The sequence below is a fragment of the Schistocerca americana genome, chromosome 5, assembly GCF_021461395.2.
Source record: "Schistocerca americana isolate TAMUIC-IGC-003095 chromosome 5, iqSchAmer2.1, whole genome shotgun sequence".
NCBI lineage: Eukaryota > Metazoa > Arthropoda > Insecta > Orthoptera > Acrididae > Schistocerca > Schistocerca americana.
Window position 1 is genome coordinate 577,162,283 of NC_060123.1, and position 14,191 is coordinate 577,176,473.

The 14,191-nt window shown below is 41.6% G+C and overlaps 1 protein-coding gene across 2 annotated transcripts in view; it reads right to left on the reverse strand.

Moving 5' to 3' along the window:
* LOC124615524 (UDP-glucose 4-epimerase-like) overlaps window positions 1-7,748 on the reverse strand; it is a 42,223-nt gene extending 34,475 nt beyond the window's left edge. For both annotated transcript variants that reach the window (XM_047143483.1, XM_047143484.1), the window contains exons 1-2: window positions 7,609-7,748; window positions 1,762-2,012 (exon numbers count right to left, since the gene is read on the reverse strand). In XM_047143483.1, coding sequence (XP_046999439.1) covers window positions 1,762-2,004 — 243 coding nt within the window. In that variant the 5' untranslated portion in view covers window positions 2,005-2,012; window positions 7,609-7,748. The remainder of the gene's footprint in view (window positions 1-1,761; window positions 2,013-7,608) is intronic.
* Between the last annotated feature and the right edge of the window lie 6,443 nt (window positions 7,749-14,191).

Sequence of the window (14,191 nt, forward strand, 5' to 3'; positions counted from 1 at the left end):
ATCATTACCTTCAAACCTGTAACACATTCTAAAGAAACAGCAAAATATTGTGCTAACTAAGATGATTAAGTTTTTTCATATGTAAAATTGCTGTATTCCAACCTAACCTAGGCCTCGGGTTAAACTACAGATCAGAGTGTCACCGTCACCTCAACCGGGTATTTTAGCTTTTATGTTAGTTGGCTTCACCAGCTCATGACCCAAATGTCACATCTCATTTTAACCACAATCTTGTAATTTGCGACGTACTCGAAAAAAGAAAAAAAAAAGTCAAATATTTGAAACAACGGAGATCATGATTTTAACTGCTGCTCATTTTACTCACAGCAGTTTAAGCTGTGCTATTAGGTCCCATCCTAACCTGAACTTTGTAATTCGTGACATATTTGGAAAAAACAGTCAAATACTTATGACGACAGAGATGATGAGAAATGGTTTATATTTTGGCACTAGAAATCCATTTTCTCACCTCTCACTTGTTATGTGAAAGTATCATCCCACTTGCTACACAAAACAGACACATTGCCAATCTATGTTGGTAACGTATAGACGAACACCACCATGACTGCTGCTGACCCTGTTCTTGACTTTAACCCAGAAACTGTATGAAGTAGATAGTTACACTGTATAGCAGTTGTTGAATACAATAGATGTTTTCAACCTACAACATCTCAAGAAATATTCCATGCTGTAGAAAATAAATAGTGAATTATATTTGATTATGCCTAAGTTGTCATGCAGATCAACTGTTTACAGGATACCACCATAAAAGATGCTATAGAAATTGAAACAGGAAAAAATAAATAAATAAATAAATAAACAGAGAATACCATCAGTAATAATAGTGACCTGCAACTGAGTAAAGTAAAAGAGGATGCAGGGCTAAAATATTGCCACAGTGGCATGACGACCAGTAGTGTGGATCTATAATGATGGTGCCATGAATCGCATAGCAGTCAGTCACAGGCCTATTACTTGACAATGACTGGGGAGTACTAAGGTGAAAAGTCATGAACTTTGATTATGTAACATTGCTGGAAACCCAATGAGATTTTACTAACAGCATGAAGCTATCAATATTTTCAAATGATCTAAGAAATCTTCATGGATGTAATCTGCTGAATATTCACTATAGTATAAGAACACTAATAAAACTAGATTCACTTAATAACTGTCAATCTCTTGAAAATTTTCAAGTTATAAATGAGGTTCTGTTACTGTGGGAACTGACCTCTGCCATGTATTTCACAGTCAATTACAGATTTGTGTTTTAACACTTATTATCAGAATATAATTTGGAAGCTTTGCTCTGCCATTAGATAACAACTGAGATGTTTACTTTGGCAGCAAAGTGTTTGCATTTATAACATTAATATCACAGAAGCAACCAGTGTAAACACAGTGTAAAAAAATGTTCAAGATTTTATCAATAAAATAAATTTTCTACATCGTCACTTTCTGTTAGTCATGACTATCAGTTGCAGCTTATAATTGCACCAGAATCATTAATCTTACACAGTAACACTCAAAGTAACACAAATTTACAGTGTGTTGCAGTTTGTGATAAAACAGACCAGTAGTTGACTTAGCAATAAACGTGAACAAGTAAATTCTGTATCATAGCTACAGACAGTAATAAGTTGTTAGGTAAAGCTCCTTATCCATCTCATACATCACTTAAATCAACAATTTTTAACCCACAAGGAACAAAAGTTATACATGCTGACATAATTTTTGTAAAAAAAATCCAGTGATACATACTTTACTAAATATCTCTTCTAGTTTTGACTTGTCCAAAAGATCACACTGATAGAATGTCACTGGTTTCCCTGTTATTTGCTCTACTCTCTTCAGACTAGGTGCTTCTCCATGTTCTCCATTCACAGAATTTGCAAAATTATCAATGGCAATGACACTGTATCCAGCCTCAAGTAGTTCTACAATACAGTGACTTCCGATGTAACCAGCACCTCCAGTTACAAATACAGTGCTAAAATTTGCCATTTTGTGATCTGAAAGGTAAATGTATGATAAGAAAATTAAAACTGAAATTATATTAAACTGTTAAATTACTGCGTAATACTAATGAAAGGGCCTAGGAAAGGTGCAAGATTGACTTAAATTACATTTAATATGTCTCTTTCAAAAAGCACAGGCAGTGGCCAATGACTAGGCTTACCGTACACCCAGCATTAGCCTGGACAGTCACAGTTTTTCAAGTGCTGTCTGGTGTAATGTCCAAAGTTGCAAAAATGTCTGGAGTTTGAGAATTTTATGACTGGCACAGACACTTTTTTTTAAACCTTAGACCTCTATTTTCAACATAGCAGTTTTAAACATTTTATTATGGCCATGCCCACCCTCTCCAATGGGTAGGCATGGCTACCAGTTCTGCCACAACTTTCCACTTAGTCATTTGGCATCATAACAGAGGCAACGTGTTTACTTTGTTTTCATGTGTGTAGTAACTCATCTACATGTTTTTGATCACTTTAACTTTACTGATTTTTTTTTTTTATCTCATTGTTTCGTAGTGGCTAAAAGAAAGTATATACGTAATGTTATCTTCAGTGGGAATATAAATTTTGGAAATTGTGCAATCACAGTAGCAATGAACATGTTTATCACACTCTGTGTACAGGAGAATTTTCTGAAACTTCCTGGCAGATTAAAACTGTGTGCCGAACTGAGACTCAAACTCGGGACCTTTGCTTTTCGCGGGCAAGTGCTCTATCATCTGAGCTACCCAAGCACGGCTCATGCTCCGTACTCACAGATTTACTTCTGCCAGTACCTCACCTCCTACCTTTTTTTCTGTTGCACATAAAGGTAAGGGTGGTATTAAAGAGCATGTGAAAACAGCTAAACACAGGAATGCTGTTAATGCTACAGCTTCCTAACAGAGATTTTTTAAAACTAAAGATGGGAATAACAGTCATTTGACTTGTGCTGCTAGAGATATTACATTTTCATACCACAATGCTATACACAAATACAGTTCTGAAAAAAAGTCATGTCTAGTGAAAAATACAAACATAACAAAAACAGAATGAGATTTTCACTCTGCAGCGGAGTGTGCGCTGATATGAAACTTCCTGGCAGATTAAAGCTGTGTGCCCGACCGAGACTCGAACTCGGGACCTTTGCCTTTCGCGGGCAAGTGGTAGAGCACTTGCCCGCGAAAGGCAAAGGTCCCGAGTTCGAGTCTCGGTCGGGCACACAGCTTTAATCTGCCAGGAAGTTTCATATCAGCGCACACTCCGCTGCAGAGTGAAAATCTCATTCTGGAAACATCCCCTAGGCTGTGGCTAAGCCATGTCTCCGCAATATCCTTTCTTTCAGGAGTGCTAGTTCTGCATGCTTCGCAGGAGAGCTTCTGTAAAGTTTGGAAGGTAGGAGATGAGGTACTGGCAGAAGTAAAGCTGTGAGTACCGGACGTGAGTCGTGCTTCGGTAGCTCAGTTGGTAGAGCACTTGCCCGCGAAAGGCAAAGGTCCCGAGTTCGAGTCTCGGTCGGGCACACAGTTTTAATCTGCCAGGAAGTTTCATAACAAAAACAATCAATTTTGGACAATATAATGAAATTGGATAGATAAAAAAATCTACTCACCAAGCAGTGGCAGAACACACACAGAAAAGAAGGTTGCCTATTTATAACCTTATTTTATGTGTGTGTTCTGCCGCTGCTTTGTGAGTAGATTTTTTTATCTGAAACATAGAAATAAATGTATAAAGTTAATGTTTCCGTAATTTGTGTTAACTAATTTCTTATGTCTTGAGCTGGACCCAAATGAACATGGCAATATGTCCTAAAATGGACCCAAAAATATGATAAGCCAACCATTTACAAGATTTATATTATATAACATGACACTATCCCAGCTTCTGGAACTGTTATTCCTTACTCAAGTGTAGGGGTGAGGGACAGAGTGGGGAAGGTTAGAAAGAAAGGCCAACCAGGATTGAATTCTCAATTGAATTTTGCTTTGATATAATACAGAGCACGTTAATACAGCCAACAATATCCAAACAGTGGAGCCAAGTACAGTTTTCATATAATTTTCCATTTAATTTAAATGTGTGTTCCACTACTCTTATTCCTTTAGTGGGAGAGGCATCGTAAGGAGGATATAGAAATGCATGACAATTGTTATAGCAGAGCAGAAGAAGATTGAGGATGCAGAGAACAGTAGGTTTAACTCATTGAAAACTAAACTGGATAAATTTCTAGAGGATGTACCCATGAGCCACATGATCATACTAGTGGTGTGACAAATAAATGTCATGTTCCATAACTCCCATAATGAAAGGAAGCCTCCAAGGATGTAGACCAAGGCCAGAGCCTCCACCAAACCAGAAGCATGCACTGCCCACTACATCTGTAAAGTATACCAACAACAAATTATGGCTTGTGTTAAATTGAAATATACTCATGTTCAGAAATAAAATGAACACATTGTACAATTAGAGATAGGACATTCATATTCACAGGACATGTAAATTAGTATGTTCTGCAGAAATAATTAGCATTGGAATCATGTCAGCCAATGGGTTCATGATCAACTTCAATAATGCAGCACAACACCACCTACTTCCAGCTCTCTTTGTCACTATAAACCTAAGGTAATGGATCAGCGTGACTTGAGAAGACGTGCAGGATGCCTCGCAGACATGTAAACAAACCGTACCATCAAATCAATGGGTTTGAGAGAGAGCATATTATTGGCATGAGAGAATGTGATGCATCCATAAAGGAAATTGCTGTTTGTGTGGGACAAAGCAGTTCGGCAGTGCAACAGGTGTGTACAGAATGGTTCACAGTGGGCCGTAAAACACAATGATATGCGTCAGGTTGCACCGGACAGACCACTCCCCTAGAAGATCAACACCTCATCTGAATGGCATTGTAGGACAGATCTGTGTCCTCCTCAGCTGTGGTGCAACAGTGGAACAGTTTAACACATTATACACTATCAGAGGTGACAGTCCATTGCCGTTTATTACAGCATGGGTTACACTTGCATCATCCACTTCTCTGCATACCTTTGATGAATGTGCACAAACAATGTCACTGGGGACAGGAATGGCATCAGATAGTGTTTTCAGACGAATCCAGGTTTTGATTGTTTCAAAATGATGGCTGTGTTTTGGTTCACTGCAGACAGGAAGAGCGGCATCACAGTGACTGCATTCGCACAAGACATATAGCCCCAACTCAATGCCCCGTGGTGTGGGTGCTATTGGGTATAGCCGCAAATCACAGCTGGTGCATGTCCAGAGCACTGACCAGTGGCACCTATGTGAATGGCATCCTGGAACCCGTAGCCACACAATTTCTGCACAACACCCCAGATACCATTTTTCAGTAACAGAATGCACAGCCATTTGTTGTTACACAAACACATGCTTTCTTGGTGTCAGCCTTTTGCCATGGCCTGCCTGATTATCAGACTTATCACCAGTTGAAAAAGTGTGGGATATGGTGAAATAATGATGGCACTGCTGTGACCCAGTTCCAACCACCATACATGAACCAGGCGAGTGCAGTTTGAATGGCTATACCGCAGGGTGCCATTCACACCTTATGCACATTGATACCACCATGCATGGAACAAGTTATCAGGGCCCGTGGTGGACCCAGTGCCTACTAGACAAAAGGACACATACTGTACCTTGGTAATTGAAATGCTAACCATTTCTGCAGACGATACTAATGTACATGTCCTGTGAATATGAATGTCCTGTCTCTAGTCATTCAAGGTGCTCTGTTTTTTTTTTTTTTTTCTGAACATGGGTGTATATATTTGTGGACATAAAATGCTAGCCAATATTTTGGTGTCTGTTGTTATCAACTACATTACTGAATGCTGAAGAATAAGCCTTGTATACAAAATACTAATACAGCCCAGTAAGTTATCACATGAATACTTGCACCTGCAACTTCATTCTAAGCATTTATGTTGCTTTTGTAATTTGTGAGACCATATCAGCTGTCTACAGATTAGAAAAGTTGAGTTTCTAATGACTATACTCTCGCCACTGGTTGTTCTTAATTGGGCTGAAGTAGTCCTTTATTTTGACTTCTCCACTACTACACAGTTTCAATTGTGTAGCTATTATGAAGTGAGTATGGTATAATCCTTCAGATGGATTTTGGATACAGTCAAAATGTTTGTTTACTCACACATTGCTGCAATGTTGTGGGTTGGCAGGACTTCCAAATTATCAAGACACCAAGTGATTCCTGAACAGCAGCGATGTAGTACACCACTTACATGTCAAAGCATACTGAACCAGGACTCATATCCTGTGTGCACTCTTGCATCTTTCATCAAAAACTTATTAAAATCTGTTGTATGTCTCTGATCATGCTCACTACATTACTGAGTATAGGAAGGCAAGAAAGTAGATTATAATTTGTACATCTCTGATGATAATGTTGCCAAACAATTTCTCTAGATGCTAGAAGTGAGAAATCACTAAGTATCACACTGTATGTTGCAAAGATCAGTTTTCTAGTAAAGATATAATTGCGCTTTGTGCTTAGTTGACACCTTCTAAATACACTTTAATTCGTTTTTACATCAATGAATGTTCGCTATCTTCTGTCACCAAGCAGTTTTCTTGCAGTACCAGAGGCCGTCTTCGCGCGAACGCGCTTAAAAGAAAATTGTCTCAGGTTGTTGTCTCCGCATGACATTGACCTTGCACTTGAACGTGGAGCTGGCGACCATATGATGCGCGCAGTTCAATGACCTTTATACTGAGAATGCGAAGAATCCTACGGTTTGCCGGAAACCTGTTCCCACGGCAGTATCTCGTACTGTACAAGCGGTTCGCCTCTGTATAGGATGCACTGAAGCCGTCTGCGTCTTGCGCTTACAATCGCACAAAAAAGTTATTTCCAATAAGTTGAGAATGTTTATCGCTATTACCTCTCTCACGATCGTGCTTACGGCTTCAAGACACCGTTGGTGGGCAGTACACGGTCAAGCGACAACAGTCATGCCTCAACTTTCTCACGGCACGTATACGGCCAAGGACTGCAGTACTTGACACCTATTTCATAATCTCACGCGTGCAAGGAATCGAGATGCGCATCGCTCGTCTGCGAAACCCTGTGCGAAGCTCTTCCGCACGCGCGTCGAAGTCGCTGGCCATAAAACAGTTTACACTAGACGTTGTTTTCACTGGCTGCGCCGCTTCTCACGTTTTTCTCGACCGGACTACGCGGAACGGGCACGTGACGCAACTTTTGACAAATGCAGCACATGTGTTGCAGATTAAGCAACTGCAGGACCGGGAGCTTACAATCTCTTCACACTTCATCATTCGAAGGACACTCACAGCTACGAAGTACACTATGAACGAGGTCGCTATAGGTAGCTTTTCCTTTTTATTTTCACCTGAAGTTTTCCTAAGGTTCAGTTAATTGTCGTGTGCAGCCAGAATGAAATTGGGCGGAGATTCCAACAAACGTATACAGTGACGATGCTCCCGTAATTCCTCATGTGAATAATGTAACATAATGTCAGTTGCTGAAAGTGGAACAGATAGATTAATGCGTTTAAGCCAATGGATTTGTCGGGCGAGCACAGTGAACTCTTACCTTTAATGGGGCACGAGACGGCACTGCCTGCGACTGGAGGATCTTCTTCACGCTCGCACTAGGCGCGTCCTGGCAGCCTTCGCATCACACGCCCGTGTTGCCAAAGCTACTGCCCCCGCCACCACCTGTGACGCGGCGCGAGCTGTCAGTGGTGCGTGACGTCACAGCCCCCTCCAGGCTCCAGCAGCCGCCGCCGTTGTACAATTGCCGGAACTGTTGCTGTGCGTCCGTATTGCGTTGCTGAAATTGCGTGACTCACGGATTCGGACGTGGCAGGGTAACGGAAACACCGACACTGTCTTAGAACGAGGGAATTCATTGGTCATAAATAAAACTGTACAGCGTAAGTTGCGAAATTTGCGTGGACAGCTTCCAGACGGCTGGAGTCGGTAAGATGCAAGTAAATAAACAGAAGTCCACCGAAGACAGTTGAAATGATCAGATAAAAGACGTCATAGCAAAGTAAACTACACTTTGTTTTAAAAGATTCCTATATTACACGGTGACCCAAAACTCCGTTAACATTTGATAATGAACTAATTCACGGAATAATGTCGGTAGAGAGGTAGTGCCTGAAATCAAGGTACTTTTAATAAAGATATTGGTGATGAGCAAATGACTGACCTAATTCGTTTGCTAAGAATAGTGTTAAATATTTTGTTTACAATGGCAAGCTATGCCATCAGCCTGACGGCCTGGCAATGGATAATCCACAGCCTGACGGCCTGGCAATGGATAATCCACTGGCAGGCATCTTAGCAGATTTTTTCAGTAATTTGCCGGAAGAAATATTCTTCAGTGATTTTTCGGCTGCTGATCTCGGTATTTTGTCGTATTCTCGGTACTTAGACAACATTTTGATCGTATACAGCTGTTCCCTGGAAGAAACTGACATTTGTTTGAAATTTTTAACAGTCTTCATGAAAAAAATCAGGTTCACTGTGAACTAGAAAATAACGATCGTCAGCTCCATTACTTGGACCTTAGTATTGCTGTTGACGACAGGCTTTCCTACGGTATTTTTCGAAGAGCCACTAATACACGTCAGATGTGCCCGCTAGTGCCCTCAGTCCCATAAAATTCTATACCTTTGTCACCTGACAAGCTTAATGAAGAGTTGAATTTAATAAAAACTATTGCAGTTAATAACGGCTATGATTCCTTGTTAGTTGAAAAGACCTTCGCAGTTAATACTGATGCTAAACTGACCACTTTAGGCATATGTGCTGTTTCTCGCAAGCCCGCAGCTCGTGGTCGTGCGGTAGCGTTCTCGCTTCCCACGCCCGGGTTCCCGGGTTCGATTCCCGGCGGGGTCAGGGATTTTCTCTACCTCGTGATGGCTGGGTGTTGTGTGATGTCCTTAGGTTAGTTAGGTTTAAGTAGTTCTAAGTTCTAGGGGACTGATGACCGTAGATGTTAAGTCCCATAGTGCTCAGAGCCATTTGAACCATTTTTGTTTCTGGCAATAATAAGTAGAGAAAAGATTTTTCTGTTCTATTTTTAAGCCCTATTTCCTATAGAATTCGTCGTCTTCTAGTTAAAAAATATAGATGCAAAGTTACCTTTTCCAGTAACAGTAACTTGCAAAGAAATGCTATTCACAGTCTCAAGTCCACAGTTGCTCTTACACACAGTTCAGAAGTTTATAAAATCACTTGTGATACGTGTCCCGTTTATTATATACGACAAACTGGAAGATCTTTCAGTGTCAGTACAAGAAACATTTATCGGGAAAATGAGGCACTAACGTACATAATTCCACTTTTCCTGATCATCTGTTAACTTTCGGTCACAAACCGAAAAGCGTTGAAGAAATTTCCATTTTGCGTAGGGAAAAGAAAGGTCACGGGCTCGACGTACTCGAAGAGCTGGAGATTTTCAAGCATATTTCTAAGGACGATGGCCTCACCCTCAATGAACAGTTACAATAACGTAACAATAATTTTTTCAGTGTCTCGCGAAATTTTGATTCGTTTATTTCCTACTACGTTTTTCTGCCTCTAGTTCCGGAACATCTTTTTCTTCGAATCTCATAGATGTCTACTGCTAAAGTTAGCTTAATGCAGATATTTTTGGATTGTCCAGTTCTTTGTGTACATATTCTATAATATCTTGTGCTTTGCGTAATGGTAATTTCTATATAGCCTAACTAATCGCTCTATTATGCTTAATTTGCTTGACTTTTTTGTAATTTCAAAAATGCATTAAGCACTCTTCCTTTGTATTTTGTTTTTATAATTAACTGTATTTTAATTCAATTATTTCTGTTATAATGTCTCAAATTGGCGCATGTCACTGTCCGCACCCTACAGGCGACGCAACTTGTTTTCGTGGCAGCAATGTAAGCCACTGGGCCGACCAGTCTGATGATGTTCCTAGCAAGGCATACGTGCTAAATGCCGGAAAGTGTTTATTTTTAATTTTTGACTTGAGCATGTCTGCTGGAAGCTTTGACAATTGTTTTCTCGCAATGTAACTTTACGTAATTAACTTGATGACAATTGTCATCTCGGTTAATATTTTTTTCAAACTTAGTTTTCTACGTATTATTTTATAGGGTTTCTTAAAATTTCACTCTGATTAAAACATTCTTAGAGGTGTCGAAACCTAGGTCAATGTACCAAAGTTATTTGCAACCGGTTGGCCCTGTGCGGCTGGTCCCGGTGGAGGTTCGAGTCCTATCCTTAGGATAATTTAGGTTAAGTAGCGTGTAAGCTTAGGGACTGATGACCTTAGCAGTTAAATCCCGTAAGGTTTCCCACACATTTGAACATTTTGAACCAGTTGGCTGGCCGATGTGGCCAAGCGGTTCTAGGCGCTTCAGTTTGGAACCGCGCGACCGCTACGGTCGCAGGTTCGAATCCTGCCTCGGGCATGGATGTTTGTGATGTCCTTAGGTTCGTTAGGTTCAAGTAGTTCTAAGTTCTAGGGGAATGATGACCTCAGATATTAAGTCCCATAGTGCTCAGAGCCATTTGAACCATTTTTTTGCAACCGGTTGGCCGTGTGATTCCTATGCTGAAACTTATATACGGTTGCTGAGAGACAGCCATGTGATGTGGGGTTTTATTAAAACCAAAAACGAGTGCAAAACGTGAACACATGGCTCTGGACAGCGTGGTGCTGCTTTTCAAACTGTCAGCGTGACGGGTGCGCGGTTCGGCCGTATGTCACACATTCGTATCATCCCTAGCCTGGCTGATAAACATATGCTGGAAAGTACGACTTTTATACAGGATGGCACTCCATATATATTGCTACACTTGTGGAAGATCTTTCGCGCACATCGTTTGGTGAGGATTGCGTTCCGAGGCGCCACTCCGTCATGCATGGCCTGCTCCACACCTCAACCCGTGTGGACATTGGTAGCGGGGTTACCTGAAGTCGCAAGTCTACCGCAATCGTCCGACCGCATTTGGGATGTTAAAAGACAACATCCGACGGCAGTTTCTCACCAGACCTACGGATACGACTGTACAGTGCTGTTCAGAACATTGTCCCTCGACTACAGGCATTGCTGATGAAGGACGACAAGTTGAGCATTTGTTATTAAGAACATCGTCTTTGCTAAAAATCGGTTGTTATGCTAATTATTGCTTTTATATCATGTGGTGAGCCATCGGTTGGTTATTTTGTGCACTTTGTTCTGGTTTCATAAAGTCGCATGTCATTTCAAGCACGTGTGTCAATTTTTACCTTTCTATCTACATTATTGCGTTAAGTACTGAATTTTCAAATCTTCACCCATATCTACATCTACATGGATACTCTGCAAATGCAACTTCAGTGGCTAGCAGAGGGTTCGTGGAACCACATTCACAAAAATTCTGTATTATTCCACCCTCGAACAGCGCGCGGAGAAAACGAATACCTATATCTTTCCGCGTGAGCTCTGATTTCTCTTATTTTATTATTATGATCGCTTCTCCCTATGTACTCGTGAGCAGCTCCCGCCGCAACAAGAAACGCCTTTGTTTTAATAATGTCCACCCCAAATCCTGTATCGTATCCGTGACATTCTCTCCCCTGTTTGTCGATAGTAAAAAAACATGCCGTTCTTCTTTGAACTTTCTCGATGTACTCCGTTAACGGCATCTGGTAAGGAACTCAGACCGCACAGCAGTATTCCAAAAGAGGACGGACAAGTGTAGTGTAGGCAGTCTCTTTAGTAGATCTGTTGCATTTTCTAAGTGCTCTGCCAATAAATCGCAGTCTTTGGTTCGCCTTCCCCACAACATTTATTATGTGCTCTTTCCAATTTAAGTTGTTCGTAATTGTAATTCCTAGCTATTTAGTTCAATTGCCAATGGAGTGCGCCACGAACTTGTAAGTCATTTTCAGCCAGGTGTCCAAATACGTTTGATAACAAAGTATACGTTAAGTCTCTACTCTATGAATTTCAGTTGCACTAATGCTAAATACTTGAATGTCCCTCTTATCGTAAAATGCATGGGAATAACATTGCAAGGGCATTGAAGTGGATTTACGGATAGAAGTCTACTTGTTATGGATATAAGGACATCTCTGAACCGCTTAAAGCGTTACGGAAGGTCAGCCCTAGCTTAAGCCCATCCTAAAAACTGATATCAAAATTAAGATCACGAAATCGGTATATCGCGAATGGAACGAGACTGCACCAAAATAAAGATAGCTACGCATTTCACGCAGGCCGTGGTTCAATCACCTTAAACATAGGAAATGCCCGGTGTCATCCATAATCCATGTGAGGCTGAGATGCGAATGTTAGCTTGTACATTTAAACAGTTTAAAATTTCTGTGGAACATGTGATCAGGACCAAAATCACAACGTCAACCTGAACTATGCACAAAGCATAAGCAAGCACAAGACAGAAAATTGATTACAAAATGGATTAATTTACCTACGTCTGTCCCTGCAAATTTGAATTTCACTATCATAAATACTTGGAAGAAGAATACAGATGTGAAATCACGTTACAGTTTTGGTGGCCTTAAGATCTATTAAGGTGTCAGATCATCTCAGACTAGAACAAACTGATATTACAATGTGTAATATTTAGTGCATCTTACACAGTAATATTCTTTTGCGTTTTGTGTCTACGAATAGTGTTATTAAAATCTCTCTAAAAGAAAGTGGTTGATTTTATAATATAAATATACACTGATAAGCCAGAACATTTATGACCACCGACCTACTATCGACATAAAACTGACCAGGTATAGCAGCGTCACCCGGCGACGAATGGCTGCTAGTCAGACACACGCACGATACATGTAGTATCAGTGAGCGTGCTGTCCGTGTGTAGAATGGGGAGGGCGCGCAATCTATATGAGTCTGACCGAAGGCAGATTGTGATGGCCGGGAGGTTCGGCAAGAGCATTTCGAAAACTTCGTCGCTTCTCGGGTGTTCGAGGAGTGCTGTAGTGAGTGTCTTCAACACGTGGCAAAACCAAGGTGAAACCACGTCCAAATGTCGGATGTCGTAGACTGGGCAGACTGGTAGAACAGGAAAGGCGGCGAGCTGTGGCGGAATTAACATCAGACGTTAATGCTGGGCAGAGTAGAAGTGTGTCTGAACACTCAGCGCACCTAACACTCCTAACGATGTGCCTCTACAGCCGACACCCTTGCATATGCCAATGTTAACACCACGACATCGGCAAGTACGACTAAAATGGGCACGTGACCATTGGCACTGGACGTTGCAGTGGCAGATCGTTGCATTGTCTGATGAATTCCGATACCTTCGTCATCATGCCGATGTGAGGGCGCGAATTCGTCGTCTTTCAGGGGAACAGCTCCTTGACAACTGTACTGCGGGACAGAGACGAGCTGTCGGCGGCTCTATTATGCTCCGGGGGATCATTCACTTGGGCACCCATGGGTCCAGTGGAGCTCGTGCAAGGCACCATGACGGCCAAGGAGTATCGTACACTGGTTGCAGACTACGTGCATCCTTTCATGACGATCAAGTTTCCCGACGGCAGTGGCATTTTTCACTAAGATAATGCGCCCTGCCACAAGGCCAGGGGTGTGATGAAGTGGTTCGAGGAACACTGTGGCGTGTTCCAGCTGATGTACTGACCTCCCAACCCGCCTGATCTGAACCCGATCGAACATCTCTGGGATGTGACTGAACGTGGCGTCAGAGCTGATCACCCCCCCCCCCCCCCTTTCCCAGAATCACGTGACTTGTGTGAGTAGATATGGTGCCAGCTCCTTCCAGCGACCTACCAAGTTTTCATTGCTTCCATGCCATGACGCGTCGCCGCTGTTATCCTTGCCAAAGGTGAACATGCTGGCTATTAGGTAGGTGGCCATAATGCTCTGGCTGATCAGTGTGTGCTCTTATTCCACTCACCAAGTTGAGTAGTCGCTTGGTTGCCACTTCGCCCAATGATTTTATAAATTCCGTAGGAAAGTTATCTATACCTGCAAAGCTTCCAATGCTCTGCTAAACACTCACTGTAATAATAGATCGCCTATGTCTTCCAACTCGACCCCCATTTCTTCTTCTATCGTGACAGTAGACAGTCCTTCCCACTCGTATAGGCCTTCAATGTACACTCTGCAACTGTTCGCTTTCTCTCCTGCATTTAACAA